The sequence below is a fragment of the Melopsittacus undulatus genome, chromosome 5, assembly GCF_012275295.1.
Source record: "Melopsittacus undulatus isolate bMelUnd1 chromosome 5, bMelUnd1.mat.Z, whole genome shotgun sequence".
NCBI lineage: Eukaryota > Metazoa > Chordata > Aves > Psittaciformes > Psittaculidae > Melopsittacus > Melopsittacus undulatus.
The window spans coordinates 43,687,800-43,706,003 of NC_047531.1; the positions used below are offsets into that span (position 1 = coordinate 43,687,800).

Genomic DNA, 18,204 nt, shown 5'->3' on the forward strand with positions numbered 1-18,204 from the left:
CTGTGGTCTACAAAAGCCCACTGGTGCTAGACAGCCTGTGAGAACAACAAGAAAGTTGACTAAGAGCCAACCCATTGATAGCTGGCTTACACTGAAGGAACCCAGGCCTTTGTAAACTGATTGAAGAGGCCAAAACTATTTCATTAAAGCAGGCTAAGTGGATGTCATTTTGAACTTCAATAATATTTCATATGTTCTGGCCTCAAGTCAAGACTAGACCGTTAGGGAAGGCTTAGGAATGCTACTGTTGCAAATTAACAATGTTGAATGCCAGGTTGCCTTTGGAGGTAGCATGGACCCCAAAACCTACTTATGTGCCTCATTCTTCCAGCTCCCTTCTCATTCTCCAAATAGTCTCCCTATCGAGAGTTCAGCTCTGTCAAAAAATTGATGCCAGCTTCCGGTCCTGGTCCCTGTCCTCCACCTCTGCTGGCTGGGAAGCTCTGCTTCTCCTTCTTCCCCTACCCCTCGTTAAGCAGCAACATTCTTTACATGTGTTTTGTACTTCAAAGCAGCAGGAAAGCCCAGAAATCAGTCTGGTCCTCAGTCTGTTGCTAACTGTAATGTTTCAAATGATTGTCATTTTGACCTTCTATCTCTTCTGTGTTGTGTACACTGAGGTGATTCTGCACAACTGCGATGTAGTGCTTCTGCTAATATTGAAGATAACATCCTTGGAAAAAAATTATAGAAAAAGAAAAAAGGGTTGGAATAAAACTCATTGAAGGGCTTTGACTTGTTTAGTGTAGAAATGACTTATCATTAGAATGATTAAAACCAAATTTCTTTCCCTTCATCAATTTAGTGAACCCTACGCCAGACTGGTATTTTTACCTTCAAAAGTGATATTTCGGGATTCATTGATGAAACTAAGAGGTAACACTGGGCTCTGGGAGGAGATAAATTTTTTCAGAATATGTCCAAACAGCAAGACTGCATTAAAATATCCAACAACAAAGTCATCTTCCATCTACAACAGGAGAAAAAAAAAAAGGCAATTTGAGCATTCATGTGTCTACCTTAAAACTACAGCATCTGTAGTGGTATCATTTGGCAAAAGCTTCAGCATGGAAGGACAGAATCTGCTGAACACTGAGTAAGTAGATTGGCAAAGCCACATCAATGTTCTCACTTGGAAAAATAAAGTAAACAAAAGTATTTTTGATGTATAAAGACAGGGAGCTGGTGAAAATTTGCAAAAGGCCAATGTAAAGTTGTGGCATGTTGATCCTCATGTAAAGGACTGAATAAATCCTACACTGAGTAGGCTTGCTCAGCAGGACCCAAAGTCCCTGGTTTTGGATTAGACTTTCTGTGCAAATAATTTGGTGTGGCGCCAGCAAGTCTGGGCTTCCAGATGGCCACAGCTCAGGGACAAGAAGATGTGCCAGAATTTCCAGCAGCCTGCCATAGAGCTGGCACCCAGAAAGTGTTGAGCCCAGGCTGGGGGATCTGAAAGCCCTGTAAATCCAGTCAAAATCTTCAGGCTGCCTACTGGAGAGCTGGCAGTCAAAGCCACAAATCCTGGGAGAAACTCTACATATAGAGTCTGGTTCCTGGGCAGATGGCAGGAATATCAGTTTCACTAAGCAGACACAGTATTTGCACAGTTTCTGCTTTCCAGGAAATTAAAAAAATACATATTTCCTACAGAAAAACAACAACAAAAAAATCCTATATTTGAAGTTTAAAAGGAAAGCCCCTGGGCAGAAACAGCAATGGGCACCACTGCCTATATATATCTGTACACAAAAATCAGTCAACATTTATTAGTTCTGAACTTTCCATGCTCACATCTTGATTACACCTATAAATCTCCCTTCAGTGATACCTTGCAGCTACATATAAGATTGTCAGTCACTCTGAATTGGAGTCAGAAGGCCATATAGATCTTCCTTACACCCAGTGAACATGACATGTGCAGACCAAATTAAAAGCTTGAGTTGAACTTCACAAGGCAGGAATATGAGAGCCTGCACGTTTGCTTATGATACTACATTTTTACATCATTACAGCAGGACAAAATATCATCCTGTGATAATGTAAGAAAATATCACCATAGAAGCATGATGGGGTATGATTACAGCTGCATTTTTAGTTTTTATTTCCTAGTGCATGAACATGAATGAACTGAATACATTAGTCAGATATAAAATAGTGTGGTTACCAGGATGGGATCCTCAGTCGTTATGGTATTCGAGCTGTAATTAGCTGGTGGCAGAGTCAGGACAAGCACATTCTGCATGTAATGAGCTGAAATGTTGTTCCTGAAGTACATATTACTGCAAAGCAAATCACAAGAACCCCACAGACAATCAGCCACAGGGGCAATGGCAACCTCGACAGAATCACTTTCCTGCTCTCAGCAGCACTGTTATTTAACAGGTTAAAACAGTAGTTCTAAAAATTTAATTTCGTCATGGACAAAACTCTATTTTGGTCATTCCTGGATGCTGATTTCTGTGCTTAACTACATTAAAAGGTAATATCATAAAGATCTGCCAATTCAAAACTCAAAGGTTGCAGTGAATTATTGTTATTATTGTAACAGTTTGGTTTCTGTCGTATTTATTTCCTTTTCTTTCAAGGACTTTATTAAAACTGAATCTCTTCTTGGGAATCCACAGTACTGCAACCTGTAGTTTCTTCATGTTATTATGCATGTTTCTGACCTCTTCTGCACTCCTGTTCATGTTCCTCTAATTTTGGTATTTCTTGCTAGAAATCACAGCAGGATTTGCATTAAAAGCATTTGACAGGAAGGCATGAAACAATCAGAGGTGCAGAGAGTAGCATATTGTTTTATTTGGTTAATTCAGTAAGGTAGGAAAATCCAGGAAAACTATGCTAAAACAAGCAGAAAAGGTTCTAGCTTCCAGGCATCTTTTGTTTCATCACCCTGACAGGCCATCTGGAAGTGTTTTGCAGACTGGCCACCACTGGGTTCATATGTTACAGAGCAATTTAGCAATAGATACTAGTGTCAAGTGGCAGCGTTTGTCATTGCTATAGCCAGATTTATTAAAAATATACATATATATAAATGTATGAGCCTTCTCTCATTTTTCATGTTTGATCATGCTTTTATTTGTTCTTTCAGTATTATATTAAGATTTTTTGGACATTGCAGGCTCTGATCCATGGCCATCAGTGGAATCCTGACACCAGAGTCCTGTCCCTGCCTTTCCCTGAACCTTCTGACTTTTACATTGCACTTTTCACCCTGAAGAATTTCTAAATGCTCTTCATTCAGACTTGGACTGAACTAGTCAGGTGAAAAAGAAGCTTCGTTAGATTCCACCAGACTGGATAATTCTACAGCATCTCTTAAACACTGTCTTTGTGTTCTGGCTTCCAGAGGGCTCGGAGCTGAAGAAACTTAAAACCCATCACTGTCTGAGGGACTTGCTTCCTGCAGAAGCATGTGACCTTGTCTGCTGTCTTCTACAGCTTGAGTTTACATGTAACACATTGTCTGTAATTTGTTTATGTTTTAAGAAGAACACCATTTGAGTTGTTCAGGAAAATCAGGCATATGTAGCAAATTTAAGGAGGACAGCATATAAAATGAGCTGAGGCAGCTGGGTATATCAGCAGGATGCATATCATAGCCAAGAAGCCCCTAGCTGCTCTCACCTAGCATGAGGCAACAATTATACATGCAACATCAGTAAGTAAAAGCACTTTCGTATGTAGTCCCCATGGTGCATTTGCAAAGAAACAGGAATTGTGTCCAGTTGCCTCAGGAGAAGCAACTGGTTATTCCTAGTGCCTGAATAAAGTGCTGAAAGTCTAAAGCTCTTAGAGGCACTTCTGAAAAATATAGATAGTGAAGTTGAAAGTGTACAGGACAAAGAACCTGTTAGAATTTGAACCACAGGCTCCAGTTTGGATCCAAAGGTTAAATGACTGAAGTAATTAATTCAAAGCTCCTCAGCCCTACCCTGTCAAGGTCAGCTTTAGACAGGGTAAGGGTAAGGGCTGGGAAGTCCCACAGGTGCTGGAAATTCAGGGGTTCTTTTGATATATCAACAGTGAAATAAGCAAGATCAAGACATGGACATATATATTTGTCTTGTGATCATCCATACTATTAAGCTGCCAGCATAGTACTGAGCATGGTTTTGTTCTGGCTTTCTCTCAGACTGTGACTTGCTACAGTGACTGAAGCCATACACAGAAAGCAGCTTGGGCACGTACACTTAGCCATATGGATGTGAACTGTTCTGTGTCACTTAGGCTTAGGGCCAGAAATTAGCTCTTGGTCCCCATATACAGTCAAAGATTTTGAGGCTACCATTGATAAGGCCCGTTTATACCAGTCTTTATCTATAAAGATTTTGTAATTAGTAATATAAGGATGAAATCGAACAACATAAAATTTAAGTTGTATACTAAGAAATGCCTCTGAAAAGTTAGATTTATGTAGTTATAAAGATGTTCAAGAGACAGTTATAAAATGCAAGAGTTATACAGAGGAAGGCACAGTTGTACCACTCTTTTAAATAATTTTAAAATCGAACCAATGAAGCCTAGAAAAATATACTGTAAGCCACATTTATGTAATTGCCTGGTTGGGCAGAGTGTACAAAAAATATACATTATAGCATATGAACAGCTCATGACCATTGACTTTTTGGTTCTCTCATGGCTTCCTGCACTGATGAGTCCACAGGATGACATTATAACCCCACCTGTTCTGTCACTGCCTTAGAAAAATATTATGTGCACTAAAGGGAATGTTGTAGAGGATGTGCTGTGAATTGAACACTAAGCAGCTTAGATAAATAGCAAGACATGAGGAAAGACAGCAATGGAAAACATTTTGTGAGAGGGTACTTCTTTAACCAAGCGATTCCACTCTACTATTTCCATTATCTCTATCCTTCAGAAAACTTCAGAGAACAGGAAAAGCAAAGGTGATACTTTACTTGAAGAGATCTATCAGGATGATAACAACGTCCTTATCCACTTCCTCCATCCCTAGGTCTGTGCTGACATCAACTGGAGAGCCACACATGATGATCACTATATATTGGGTAAAAAATGGAGACAGACTGGTGAAAAGTACAGACAAGAGGACATTTGCCTGCTCCCCCATGCTTGAGTAGCAGGCAGCAGAGCAATGCTGAGCACATTATCTGTGCTGTGCCAGGACCCAGGCTCAGAACTACAGCTTCTCTGCAGTAAGACAACGATATTTGAGAGAAAGTAGTAAAAGTTGCCTCAACACCTGTACCATTTTCTGAATTGCTCGTTCAATTCTGAACATGACCATTTCTCAGTTAAATGGTGTTTGAGTAATAGTTTCACTGGCTTACTTACTACTCTTGCACTGAGCTAGCCTGCTGATGCCAGGTGCTTATTTTTGGGGGAAGATGTGGTATTTACTCAGCCATTTTTCTAGTTTAGATGGGTCACTTCCAGAAGAAGTGCCCCTAGATGGCACAACTGAGTACCAAGGCTGCAAACGCAGGAATGTTGGAGAGCTAAGCATTTTTGTAGTATCTAAGGCCCTTCTTTGGAGGAGTTGTGATTCCTGGATTTCTGAATCTTGTGCCTAGATGGGATAATTCACCCCAAAGGCTCTCTGGAACCAGGATTTTTCCCCATATTTAATGGGGATGGAGAGAGGAATCTAGGAACTTTGTGCCATTCTTTGTTTACATCCTTGTGAATTGGTGTATCTGTTTTCTTCACAATTTCTGTGGAAAGTCTATACCTAAAATGTAACAAAGGACACGTTTGATTTCCTGGGAAAATCAACCTGGGAAACTAACAGTGCACCCTCAGCCCCCTCTCCCCCCTTCCAGCCTCCTCCTCCCCCCTTCTTTTACCATTGCTTTTTCGGTTTGGATCTTTCACGGTTTTTTGAAGCTGCTCTGGAGTCCTTAAAATCTCCTTGTACTTCAGTTTTTCAGAGAAGGGTGTGATTCCAGCATCTAGTGCATTAATATACCTGACACAAGGGAGCACAGATACTGTCAGAAAATGGCTAATTCCTCACTTTCTCCTAAATAAGCCAAAATGTGAGATAGGCTGTTTACAGCACACAAGAGGGTTTGTAAGGCAGTACAGAACAATTTTTTCTGCAGCAATAGAAGAGAGAAAATCAATACAGGGCATTAAATACTTGGAAGTGTTATCAAAGTCACCCAGAGGTATTTGAACATGACTATACAAATGATGTAATAAGACATTAACAATTAAGAAAGGAAACCAGGGATATGGGGAAATTACAGTAAGTGAGACTAACTGTGAGGCAGACCAAGGAAGCTTTGCTGTTTTAAGACATCAGTGGTAATCTTAGAAGATACATGTGAAGGTCCATAGGAGTAAAAGGGAGCGGCAGAAAGAACTGAGATAGAAAACACGCATGTACCATGACTGCGAGAGAAGTGAAGGAAGGTAAGTAACAACAAAAAAGTCCTGTACTTAATCAGTTAAACCTTGAAAGGGAAAAGTGAGGACAGCAAAAAACACAACCAAGTGAGTAAAAGCTAACTAAAAGATTAAGCAAAACCAGTCAACTCCTAAATCTTATTCTTGGCTCAGCACGTATCTAAGAAGAGACATTCTGTCTGAAATAAAGTTAATGCAGAGGGAAAATCAAAAGAAATCCCTTTGTTTTCAAAATGCTTAACTTTTAATTTAACAACACTGTGATCCCAGTCCTATAAACTACTAACTATATTTTGCTTCCCATATTTTTATAGGAGCAGAATCATTAACCATTAATTTACAGGAACATATCCATAGTTGAGACATAACCTGATTTAGCTGTCACTGTGGGTATTCACTTATTCATATACATATATGGGGAAGACAATTAGCCCATGAAGTATAAATTGTACTTTAGCAAAAATTGATTTTTTAACTTAGACAGTTCATAAACTTTCAAGCTGACAGTTTCTATTACAGCAGAATGAGGTGCATTTTTACAACTATATTAGTATGAAAAATGGGCAGAGATAAAAAATTAATTTAAAATTTAAAATTTTTTTGTTAATTCAATATTAAAGAAAAGGAACGTGAACAATTCTGAAGCCGAGATCCTGAACAGAAGTATTAATAAAGACCAAGTAAGAAACACTTGGTAAATAATTTACATGCATAGACTTCCTTGAAAGATATGAAGCCTGCAGGATTAAAGGGATTTAGCTAAAGTAAGTGTAGTTGTATTCAGCAACTACAGCTGCAAACATGGAGAAATAGGGAGTGTAGTAAGAGATAAGTGAAGTGCACTGGTGTTTCAAAGCATCAAAGAAAGGTAGTCATAGCATTATCTGATTAAGTTGCTATCTACACTAAAAAAGACAGAGCAAACAATAAAAGACCCAAAATATCTACAAAACAGTGAATTGGAAATTAGTTTTTATTCCCCTTAATTCAGAAACAAAAAAAAAAAACCCGCCCAAATTCTGTATACAAAACATTCTGTAAGTGCACGCTTACAACACTCTGAAGACAACAGTCATAAATTTAAATTAATATTCTGCAAGTTCCTCAGGTTATGAATTGGAAAGATAAATAATAGCTATTTTCATTAATTCTTGGCAGCCTTTGAGCTACATTTGTAGAATTAGTAGAAGAAACTAGTTTGTTTGGGTTTTTTTACTTAATCAGTATTTTATGTCCTAAAAATAAGAAAAAAAATCAAATTAGTATAGAAACACTCCACGCTGAAAATTAAATAAAACCAATAATGTAATAGTAGTGATAAATATCAGTATATTCTATTTGACTAAAACCAGCCTTTGATTTTAGTCAAGCAGAAAACCCAACATTCTTGAGACTAAACTACAGGGTGACATTTCAGATCACAAAGTGAAAATTGTCCCCTTTGCTCCAAACTGGTGAGAGCATAGCTTAAACTCTGCAACCACTGAAGATCATTTTGTTCAAAGAAAGATACAGCTTGAACTCTGAAAAGGTTTTTAGTACATTACTGTCCACAGATTGAAGTCATTATGTGGAGAAACTTTACAAGAGTAACGAGAGACTGATAACACCTGACCTAAAAAGGCATCTATGGAGAACCCCTCATGTCACACTATTTACATCAAGGATGCAATAAACAGGTATTTCCAGCAGGGACAACAGGCTATGCTGTCCACAGCAAAAGCCAAGGCTTGAGCATACTGGAAAGTAGTCTAAATAAAACATTCAGATACACAGTGCAACTAAAGGGTATAATACATGTTTTCTTTCTCTCATTCCTTAGTAGCTGTAAGTCACCTCCCAAAGTGTAGGACTCAAAGGACAGCTTGTAAAAGCCATATACAAGGATGCAGATGGAGTTTATCAATAGCCACGTAAGAGATAGATCCAGTTCTTACCAGAGGCATGGCTCTGAGTTTTCATTCCTCTTGTAAATGTAAACAGATTCCCAGGTTATGGTTTTGAATGGCAGCTGAGATTCTTTCCAAAAATAATAGAAGAAGTCATTCACTTTCCTGGCTGGCGTCAGAAGGCGTGTTAGGTTTACTTTGTAGTCGCAGGACAGTCCAAAACTCCCTACAGAGATCAGAGGCAGGCTCAGTACTGTTTCAACTCTGAAGGGAGAGACAAGAGAATAAGTTTGAACAGATTCCTGTCACACCAAAGCAGCTACAACGTGATTTCCACCATCATCTCCCTCTTCTCTTGTGCCCTGCTTTGGTTTAACAGCAATTTTAACCAGAAACAGAAGGCTTCCCAAGAACACAAGAAGATTTGAGGTCACGATAAGGACCTGCTGACTTGGTCCAGGCAGCTTCTCTCACAGCTCCCAGTTTCTCCTGCCCTTTTGGGTACCATACACCATTTGAGCCCAAGGGCTGTGACAGGAGTCCAAAGACTTGAGGACCCATCCAATTCTGCTCCCTGGCTGCCATTAACATGGGATGGATTTGATCTTTTTACTGGGGCAATGCTGAAGGGTGACAGCTTTTTGCCATCAAAAAAAGCTTTACTCCTACAACTCAAAGGAAAACTCTATTAGTTTCACTATGGCGTATTTTAGAAGCTGTACAACAGCAGCAAACAGGAAGAAAAACTAAGGCAACCCTCTGCTGGCAGAAAGTTTGTAAAAGGTAATTTTTATCCACAGAGACAGTAAGTTTTTAAGGACAAAATTATTTTCCTAGATGCTGCATTCTTATCAGGCTAGATTAAAAATATTTTAGCCCTTGTATGGTGTTCTTTTAAGACAGGCAATTTTGCCTGCAAAAGACATGGCTACTAGAGCTGTTTGCATTATTGTAACAAAATTTTATTTTCCAGGTAAAGCACCCTTACAAATTACAGGGTTTATGCTTGTTGCAATAGAAACAGGCACAGATGGTGTAATAAGTAATGCCAGGGAGAGTATTTCACTAATGAAAAGGACATTATTCTGTTTGAACTTAGAACAGAAAAGAATAGACTGTTTCAGTTGGAAGGGATCTACAGCCATCATCTAGTCCAACTGCCTGACTAATTCAGAGCTGACCAAAAACTAAACTATGCTGTCTCTTTAAACACTGACAGGCTTGGGGCATCAACCATCTCTCTAGGAAGCTTGTTCCAATGTTTTGACTAACGTCTTGGTAGAGAAACGCTTCCAAATGTCCAATCTAAATCTCCCCTGGCACAGCTTTGAACCATTCCCATGCTTCCTACCACTGGATACCAATGACAAGAGCTCAGCACCTCCCTCTCCACTTCCCCTCCTCAGGAAGCTGTAGAGACCAATGAGGTTGCCCCTCAGTTTCCTGTTCTCCAAACCAGACAAATTTGAAGTCCTCTGCCACTCCTCACAGAACATGCCTTCCACCCCTTTCACCTACTTTGTTGGTTTCCTCTGGATGCATTAAAGGACCTTCACATCCTTCTGAAATTATTGGGCCCAGAAGTGCAAACTGCTTAAGGTGAAGCTACCCAACACTGAATACAGCGGAATAATCACCTCTTTTAAACAGCTGGTTATAATATCTTTGGTGCACCCCAGGATGCAATTTGCCCTCTGGGCTGCATGGGACCACTGCTGACTCCTGTTGAGCCCACTGTTGACCAGCACCCCCAAATCCATTTCTGCTGGGCTGATTTTCAGCCACTCATCTCCCAGCTTATACTTGTGCCTGGCATTACTCTGTCCTAGGTGCAGAATTGTTAAATTTGGAAAGAATTACATTTTCAGAATTTGGATTTGTTAACTTTCACCCCATTAACAATTGTCCAGTGATTCCCTCAATCACAGATGAGGAAGAAGTTGGAGGTAGACAGTCAGGCTAATTCCAAATGCTTGTTACTTCCACTGTTCTGTCACATCCCAGCTGATGCTATGCATATGGACCTCTTGCAGTTAACACTCAGTGTCACTTAATATCCATCTGACAAACCAAATATGAAGATGAAACACAGAGAGTGGCAGCCAAGCACAAGCAGCAGCCAGGCTGCTGCAGGCTTCGCATACTTCCAGCCCACTGCCCATAGTGCCCCCCCCCCACAGCGTCCTGCCCACACTTAAAGTGCTGTAAAGTAAGTCATTTCTTCTGATTTACAAAGGTATTGCACCATGGGCAAAAGGCAGCTGCTGCTTGTTAAGTGCTCTTCATTGCTTTGCATAAACTTCCCCTACCCATATTTTATGCTGTGTCAGAGTCTGAGGAAAATATTTCAGCACCATTCTGGGCAGCTCCATATCCAGCAGATAGAAAAGCAAATATAAGGTTAGGAGGCACAATTAATAAAATGGGGTATATTGCATAGTATTTTACCACAGTCATATATATATAAGATTTATTCTTTTTATTCTTATATAGATCAATCACATGAATTCACCAATAACATTGTACTAATTTCTGGTCATGCCACTCAAAGAAAAGCATAGAGCTAAAAACAGAGCTTGAAGTAAAAGTGCCTCATCTTCCCTGTATCTTTCAGTGAAACCGAAAGGTTACCAAAGTTTAAAAAGGGAGGTGATTCACGTGATATAGATTTGTATGCTATGACTGATACGAGGTTTTTAACTGATTTATGCTAGAACTCTGCAGATTCAGCTTACACTTTTCCTAATATCTGAGAATTAACATATTAATGTATAATATAATATAGAATAGAATCATAGAGGTTGACGTATAATACAATAGTAGACATTTCATTCTTCAGGAATGCTTCCTGAAGCATACACATATACACATATAACTCAGACCCCTCTCAATGACTGAACACCCACCCAGAAGGACCCCACAACTGCAGTACTGTGATGTTTACATGCCTCAAGCTAACATCCCTTTCCTGCTGCAGTTGCGGAAGAGTTGAGTTTTTTAAGCTCCTTATCAATTTACAGTCAGCAGTTAGAAAAGTTTCCCTTCTAATAGTGGAATTTCGTCAGTGTGCTTTGGAATGGGTTTTTCTTCTCCCTACCAAACACAGTGGCTATGTATAGAAAACTTATTGCCTTGACTATATACCTTGAGGTGTCTGATGTATCTTAACCCAAGTGTCTCTGCTGGTTTCTTGTACACAAAACAATTTTGTTCAGCAACCGATATTTTTAAGAACACAATATTAGGGGAAGAGGTGGTACTTACGAGACCATTTGATAGGTGGCATAAGTGCAAGCGGGTCCTATGACAACACAACCAAGCGTGCCACTATTCTGCAAAGGATCAGAAAGGATCAGTAGTGGGGATAGTGCAGAGGACTGGCCAAAAGAAGAGGATGGAAAAATAAAGAAAACTTGATGATTTGAGAAGGAGTCAAAGAATTTATCCAGCAAAATCAAGAACAGAGTAGCAAAGGAGCTACAAAAAGGTTAAAAGAACAAACCTAGAGTGAAAGAGGGAGGAATCACAGAAAGCTAAGAGGCAGAGGACAGAATAGTGCCTGTAAATAGGACCTTCATTAAGGGAGAGATAGCAAGTTAGGATTAAAATGTTGCAATTGCTACAACTGCACATATGAAATTACACAAACCAGAATTGCTTGCATTTGTGAAGACAGAGTGATTGGAATTACAGGATACTGTGTATCAGAAGAATTATTAGTTATGTGCATATGAAGTTTGTATGAAAAATTTAAAATCTTTCATGACCATCAAATGAGGCCTGACCAGTAGCTTTGTGTGTCATGAGGGACTTCTTATCAAAGACTATTGCATGTGCTCATAAATTGCTAGATTTGAGAATTCACATTGGATTGACAAAGCTTCACTTAGAGGCAACAGTTATTAGACATGACAAAATCTACTGAAACACAGCTTCTTGTAAGGCACCAGTTCTAATTGAAGCTTTTCTGCATACTAGGGCATTCAGCTAGTTTCTGCCATGTGACTCCTGTGATTTCTAGTGAGAAGTGAGCACTTCATCTTTGCCCTTTGGGCATAGTTCCATATGCATTTCTTTGCTCTCAGTGCCAGCCTAATCTCTCTAGGGGCATGTTCCAATCCTCACACAGCTGTCTCCTTTGTGTATTTGTGTAAACCAATGGTGAACCAGGTCAGGGTCTGATTCAGTTGGAAATGGACCTTTTCTGCTCTGCCTGGGCTGTTTGAGGGTTTGGAGTTGTTGTTGAGGTTTTTTCTTGGTTGTGTTTTGTTTTGTTGTTTTTTTCAATGGATTGCTTTGACTACGAGGCCATGTGAAGAGCTGTGCAGATGCGAAAAAGAGGACAAAGTAAGTATAGGAAAAGAATCCCGAAGCTGAAGGCTGCTGGTACTGCCCCAGATGTCTAATGATAGCCACCAGGAAGAATGTCTCTCCAGTATTTGCTTGCTTGTCTCCCCAGAACCTACAGGAACACCTCCTCTTTGAAAACTGTCAAATTTGTTTGAAACTGAACAAGAGGATCAAAAGCTAACAAGGAAAGACAGAGACACATGCACATGCATGCATGCAGAAAGAAACAAGTCTTGTCTTCTTAGGAAATCAATTAAAAGAAACCCGCTACTCACATAGATTTGCTTGATGAGTTCCACACCTTCACAGGTGCTGGTACGACAGCCTTGTGAGACATAGAGTGATGAAGTAAAGCTGTGGAAGGTGGCACTGACTGTAACATTTTCTTCTGTAATTCAAACATAAAAGTAAACAGCACTATGAGTTGCAGATAACCACTAATACACAGGTCTGAGCAGTCTTGTTCTAGGTTGTCTCCCACCAAAAACCTGCTAGAAAGTCCATGTACCATGTAACCCCCACTGCTTAGGATGAGACTGTAAAACTTACTCCAAAATTTGCAGTGTGGACTGTTGACTTCTGTTGTTGAGCCTTAGTACTTTCAATACAAAGTACTTTTAGTGTTAGCCATTATTAAAGACATTTTTCAAGACTCTGTATGAAGTAACTGAGAGACCACTTTCCAATAAAATTGACAGTCTCTTCAAGTAGAGGGCAGAAAGGGAATAGATAACATTTCTCTGGAACCTCTTTCCCCATGATATTCTAGAGAATGATAGTAGATTGGTGATACTGAAAGGAGAGGTAATATATTAAGATAAATAAAAGCGTCTTCTGCAGTGATTCTAAATGAAGGGAAAACATCCAGATTGCACATTCTTCACACTTCAAGTCATAATGTGTGGTAAACAGATGGGGTCAAAAAGAAAATTATTTTCAGAAAGTACAAGCTAATGCAGTCAGGAGAGGAAGCAAGGGCATCCCAGTTTCAGCACTAGATGGATCACTGGTCTTGTCTGATCCAGTTCAGCAATTCCCATATTTCAAATCCCAACTGAATATCTCCAGAACAGCATGCAGGAAGAATCTGCCCAAACACCATGAAAGCAAGCATGGCTCTGGGCAAAACTTCTGTTTTTACAGAGGGAGGTAGTTGTTTCTGTAAGATCTATATAAAGTGAATAGTTAAGCAGAGGGCCTGTTGGAGGAGCAGTTTGCTGAAGGTCAGATGAGTAGAAAGCTGTGGCACAAAGTGTCACAAGGAACCACAGCAGAAGAATAACCAACACTTGTCACCTTACCTGTCAGCTGGACTTCATTTTGTACCCTTTTCAAGGCTTGCTTCACAGCTAATTTCAAATTATCAGTAGTTGATGGGAAGTCCGAGTAATTCATAAGCATTACATTGATCACGTAATTATTGTTGCTACATTCATTTGAACAAACTTGCTGCAGCAGCTGAAGTGAGAAAAACAAAGGCCCAAGGGCCTGACCCAGCATCCATTTCTTCATCATTGTTCAGTTTAGCTCCATTATGTGTGCTCTCTCTTTTCTGTTTCCCTTCCAACCATCTTCCTTTCAGATACTCTACATTGGTTTTGTCCCTGGATGGGACAAAAGAGATCTCCACGCTGTAGATTCAAAGACAGGCTGTATGATCCTTCTCTCAGGCACTTCACTATCCCCCTACCTGCCTCCACCTCTGCCTGCCCCTCCAATGTGCTAGCTACACTTCTGTTTGTGAAAAACTAACAACAGCAAAACTCAGGAAAGGAGAGAGGCTAAAGGTTGCTGTGAATGTTTGCTCATGGTAAGGTTGAGGCTATAAAACTGAAACATTACCTGAAACCTTGTTCTGTAAGGGCACTAACTCTTCATCAAGCAGATGAGCTGAGAGAAGAGGAAGGGACAAATGGACTGTAAAGACAACTCTTTTAAATGGAAATAAAATACAAGGTTCATTAAAGCCTAGAGGAAAACAGATGGTTACTTCATGTTTGCATTGCCCTACATCTCTGGTTAAATTGCCACGCCATTTCTGGGTGGCTAGGCTCATAAATCAATGGTATATTTTCTTCTGTGATAAGAAACCAATTTTATTCCTTTAGCTTTTACCACTGAAGCACTTTTTGTGTGGCAAAACCACCTGACTTGCAATCCTCCAGACCAAAGCCTTTGTTTTTACTTACAGAGTAGACTCAGCACAGTTTGTCTGTTCATATTCACCCAGCACTAGGCACCAAAGCACCCCAGGTCTGCCCCAGACACATTGCTCTCTGGCAGCACAGATCTCACTGCCCATTGCTTCTTTGTAAGATGGCTCTACAAATGGGGCCCAAACATATTCATACTTAATGTGATTCAACCTGTTGCATCACACTAGGATTAGCAAAGCTGAAGGCCACATCTCAGACCTGTGGGGGACCACAGCTAAATTTTGAATGGCATCACTAAAAGCCATATACTGAAGGACTCTGTGCTATCATTTCTATGTAGGGTTCCTGGTCTTTCCTGAATATTGAATGGTCTCAGGGAAGGCAAGTAGAATGAAAGGAAGACAAACATCCACAAGCCTTATGGGTAAGTTTGCGCTCAAAGGAGAACTGCAAGATAAAAGGAATCAACAGGCAAATCTAAATAAAGTACTGAGTGTGACTGGTCTGAATTTGGGGTGTTTATGCAAGCCTACATCAGCTTCTTATTTTCTACTGAAACCTAGACTAAGGCTGTCAGATAATAAATCTGTTTATTACCTTCCTGAAATAATTTTAAGAAAAACAAGGAAAATAATCAGCAAAAGTGTAAATAATAGTGCTTTGGGGTTTAAAATAGAACTGCAATTCCACAGTTTCTTTCAAAGCTGTATTTAAAAGGGGTTGAATACACTTCAAATATATTTGCATAGATATTTTATATGATTCTATTTTAATACCAAATGATTATTGCTTGAATCTTTCTTATACCAAACAACAAAGGAGAACGTAAGCCAGCATTTAAGAGCAGACCTTGAACACCTCAGCATATCTCACCTAGCATTTGTTATTAGTAATACAGTAATTCTTAATTAGCAGTCTGTCATTTAAACATCTGGAGTAGCATGGCTTGGTAGAGCCACAGAATGAGAACGGAATATAGCTTTTCATGCTGAGATCATGGGCTCATCATGGCCCCATTTAATAGGTATTTACAAATCCCTTGAAATTTATCCCATATAAGTCAGCAGGAGATTTCTCATTAACGTCATCAAAGCAGAATTTGCAATTTTGTACTCTTTAGTACAAAATTTTTAGCCTATTTGAGAGAAACCATTCACTATCATGGATAATACAAGTAGAACTGAGTATTTTACACTGCTGGTCAAACAGGAAGCATTTAATAGCACTGAGGTCTCCCTGGTTTTGTATCTATTCCTGTATTTATCTGGTTTTCATAGCACCTTAAACATATCCTTTAAAAACAAAAGGTAAAATCAACAATAGCCTTGGCACAGCATTTCTTTTTAATCTCTTCCTTAACCCCTGCCTTCACAGTGCCGCAGGGAGTCCCCAGACAGAACATGCTATAAATAAGTTATTGACCTCTCGACTATTTAGTTGCCCACTATTTGTAGTCTCTCAGTGTCAAGTCCCATGAGCATGCATATAGCATTGGGTGATGTGGAGCTGGAGGGTATGCAGCAGAAGGCTGTGTCTAGAGTGAAGCAAGTGTTCCCTGGAACTTGCTGAGCACCACACTTTCCCTTGTACCTCAGGGCTTTGCGCATCAGACACAGTTGCCTGGCAGACTGATTAGTAACATCTGCTTCATGGTGTGAGAGAGACAGAAAAGCTGCAGCATCATGCTGTAAATGTGAGACTTACTGATACTAGAGGGGATCATAAGGGTGGAGAGAAGAAAAAGTAAATGAGTGAGTCATATGTGTAAACCACAACATTTGATGGGCCTGCTACAAGCAAAAGCAAAAAAAAAAGTATATTTGTAATATACAGTTTGTTACTGCCTGTGCCTGAGAGATCTTTAGTCCCTGAGGAATAGAAGAGGTAAGACACCAATGCCAGTCCATTCATAGTGCTCTGACTGCAGAATGAAGCTAAGCCCCTAGGATCCCAGCTAACTTCATCTAATTCTTTTGCAAACTCCAGCCTAGCAATCTATAAAACCAAGAGGTTACCAGTGACACAAATCAGCCAGATACCCCAAAAAAAACTCCCATAACTCTTCAGGCCCCGCTATCTCAGTAACTTTTCTCCAACTGTAAGCCAACTCTCACACTTCAAAGGTTAGTCAAAGAGGGATATAATTCAGAAACCTAGAAGCCAACTTATGTGTCAGAGGAAAAGAAAAAAAGGCTTTTTGATTCCTACAGGCAACTGCAGCTTTAATTAGAAATACTGTGTTAGAACAGAACAGCATTAGGAGCATCCTGAAGGCAATGTAAATGGCTCTGCCTACACCTGTAAAGGATGTGATGACACGGCTAAACAGAGCAAAAATCTCAAACACCAGGAATATCTTGCCTAAGGTAACTTCTCCTGACACCCCCAGGATAACCCACAAAATTTATCCTAAAATATCTTTTAAACACATCTTCTAGAACTACTTTTTCTTCCCTGTGATTCAAAGTTTAATCACCTTCTAAGGAATAAAGTGATAAGAAATTGCATCTGACGTCCCCAGTGTGTTTTTTCTGGCTGTGATTTCTAGGCGCCAGCTATTGCTACCATCTTGTCAGAAAGTTAAAAATATCCTAGCATTGAATAGTTTCACTATGTGCAAGTATCTATCAAAAAAGACAGTTCTTAGGTGGACATCACTTTGAGTACCTCATCTCTGTAATCCTAGAATTATTAATAGCTGATGGAGGTCTACCCTTGAATCATTGAATACTCAATCCCCACCCTTCCTCCCCCAACACCTGGAGAGTTGGGGAGGAGAATCAAAAGAATATAGCTCCCATGGGTTGAAATAAGAACAGTTTAATAACTAAGGTATAACACAAATCGCTATTGCTACCACCAATAATAACAATAATGCTAAAGCTGGAATTCACTGAGTTATGAAAACTGTGGACTGTTGGCAAGCGTTCGAGGTCAAGTTCTCACACCTGTGCTCAACCAATTACATGTTAGTCACTAAGGGTCTTCAAGACAAGTATCCAATCATGATATGCCATCTTACTGTAGGTGTGTGTAAGCAGTAGTATATAAGGAGTTAATGCTTTGCAATAAATGGCTTTTTGTCTGATCATATTGATCTCTGACTGAGTCCATTCCACAGCAAATGGCACCCGAACAGGGACCCTCTATAAGTTCACATTGAAATGGAAGAGGGTGTGAATCGCTGTGCAGCGAAGAAATCAGCTGGAATCGATCTGGCTGGACCAAGATCGGGAGGCAGAAGCCTCAGAGGTGATATCCTCGGATCAGAGCCTTGTGAGCGCGGAAGACACTGCGCAGTGCAAATAAGGTGAGCAGCCAGACGATTGGAAGGGAGCTTAAGGATGGGAAACCAGTTAAGTAAAGAAGAAGAAGCAATGCTTAAGCTCTTCCAACATATCCTCTCT

The 18,204-nt window shown here is 39.9% G+C and overlaps 1 protein-coding gene across 1 annotated transcript in view; it reads right to left on the reverse strand.

Annotated features, from left to right (window-relative positions):
- Window positions 1-14,153, reverse strand: part of GUCY2C (guanylate cyclase 2C) — a 43,370-nt gene extending 29,217 nt beyond the window's left edge. The window contains exons 1-8 of the mRNA XM_005150291.2: window positions 13,931-14,153; window positions 12,917-13,014; window positions 11,556-11,623; window positions 8,340-8,555; window positions 5,838-5,959; window positions 4,932-5,028; window positions 2,168-2,282; window positions 835-970 (exon numbers count right to left, since the gene is read on the reverse strand). Coding sequence (XP_005150348.1) covers window positions 835-970; window positions 2,168-2,282; window positions 4,932-5,028; window positions 5,838-5,959; window positions 8,340-8,555; window positions 11,556-11,623; window positions 12,917-13,014; window positions 13,931-14,153 — 1,075 coding nt within the window. The remainder of the gene's footprint in view (window positions 1-834; window positions 971-2,167; window positions 2,283-4,931; window positions 5,029-5,837; window positions 5,960-8,339; window positions 8,556-11,555; window positions 11,624-12,916; window positions 13,015-13,930) is intronic.
- Window positions 14,154-18,204: the final 4,051 nt, after the last annotated feature.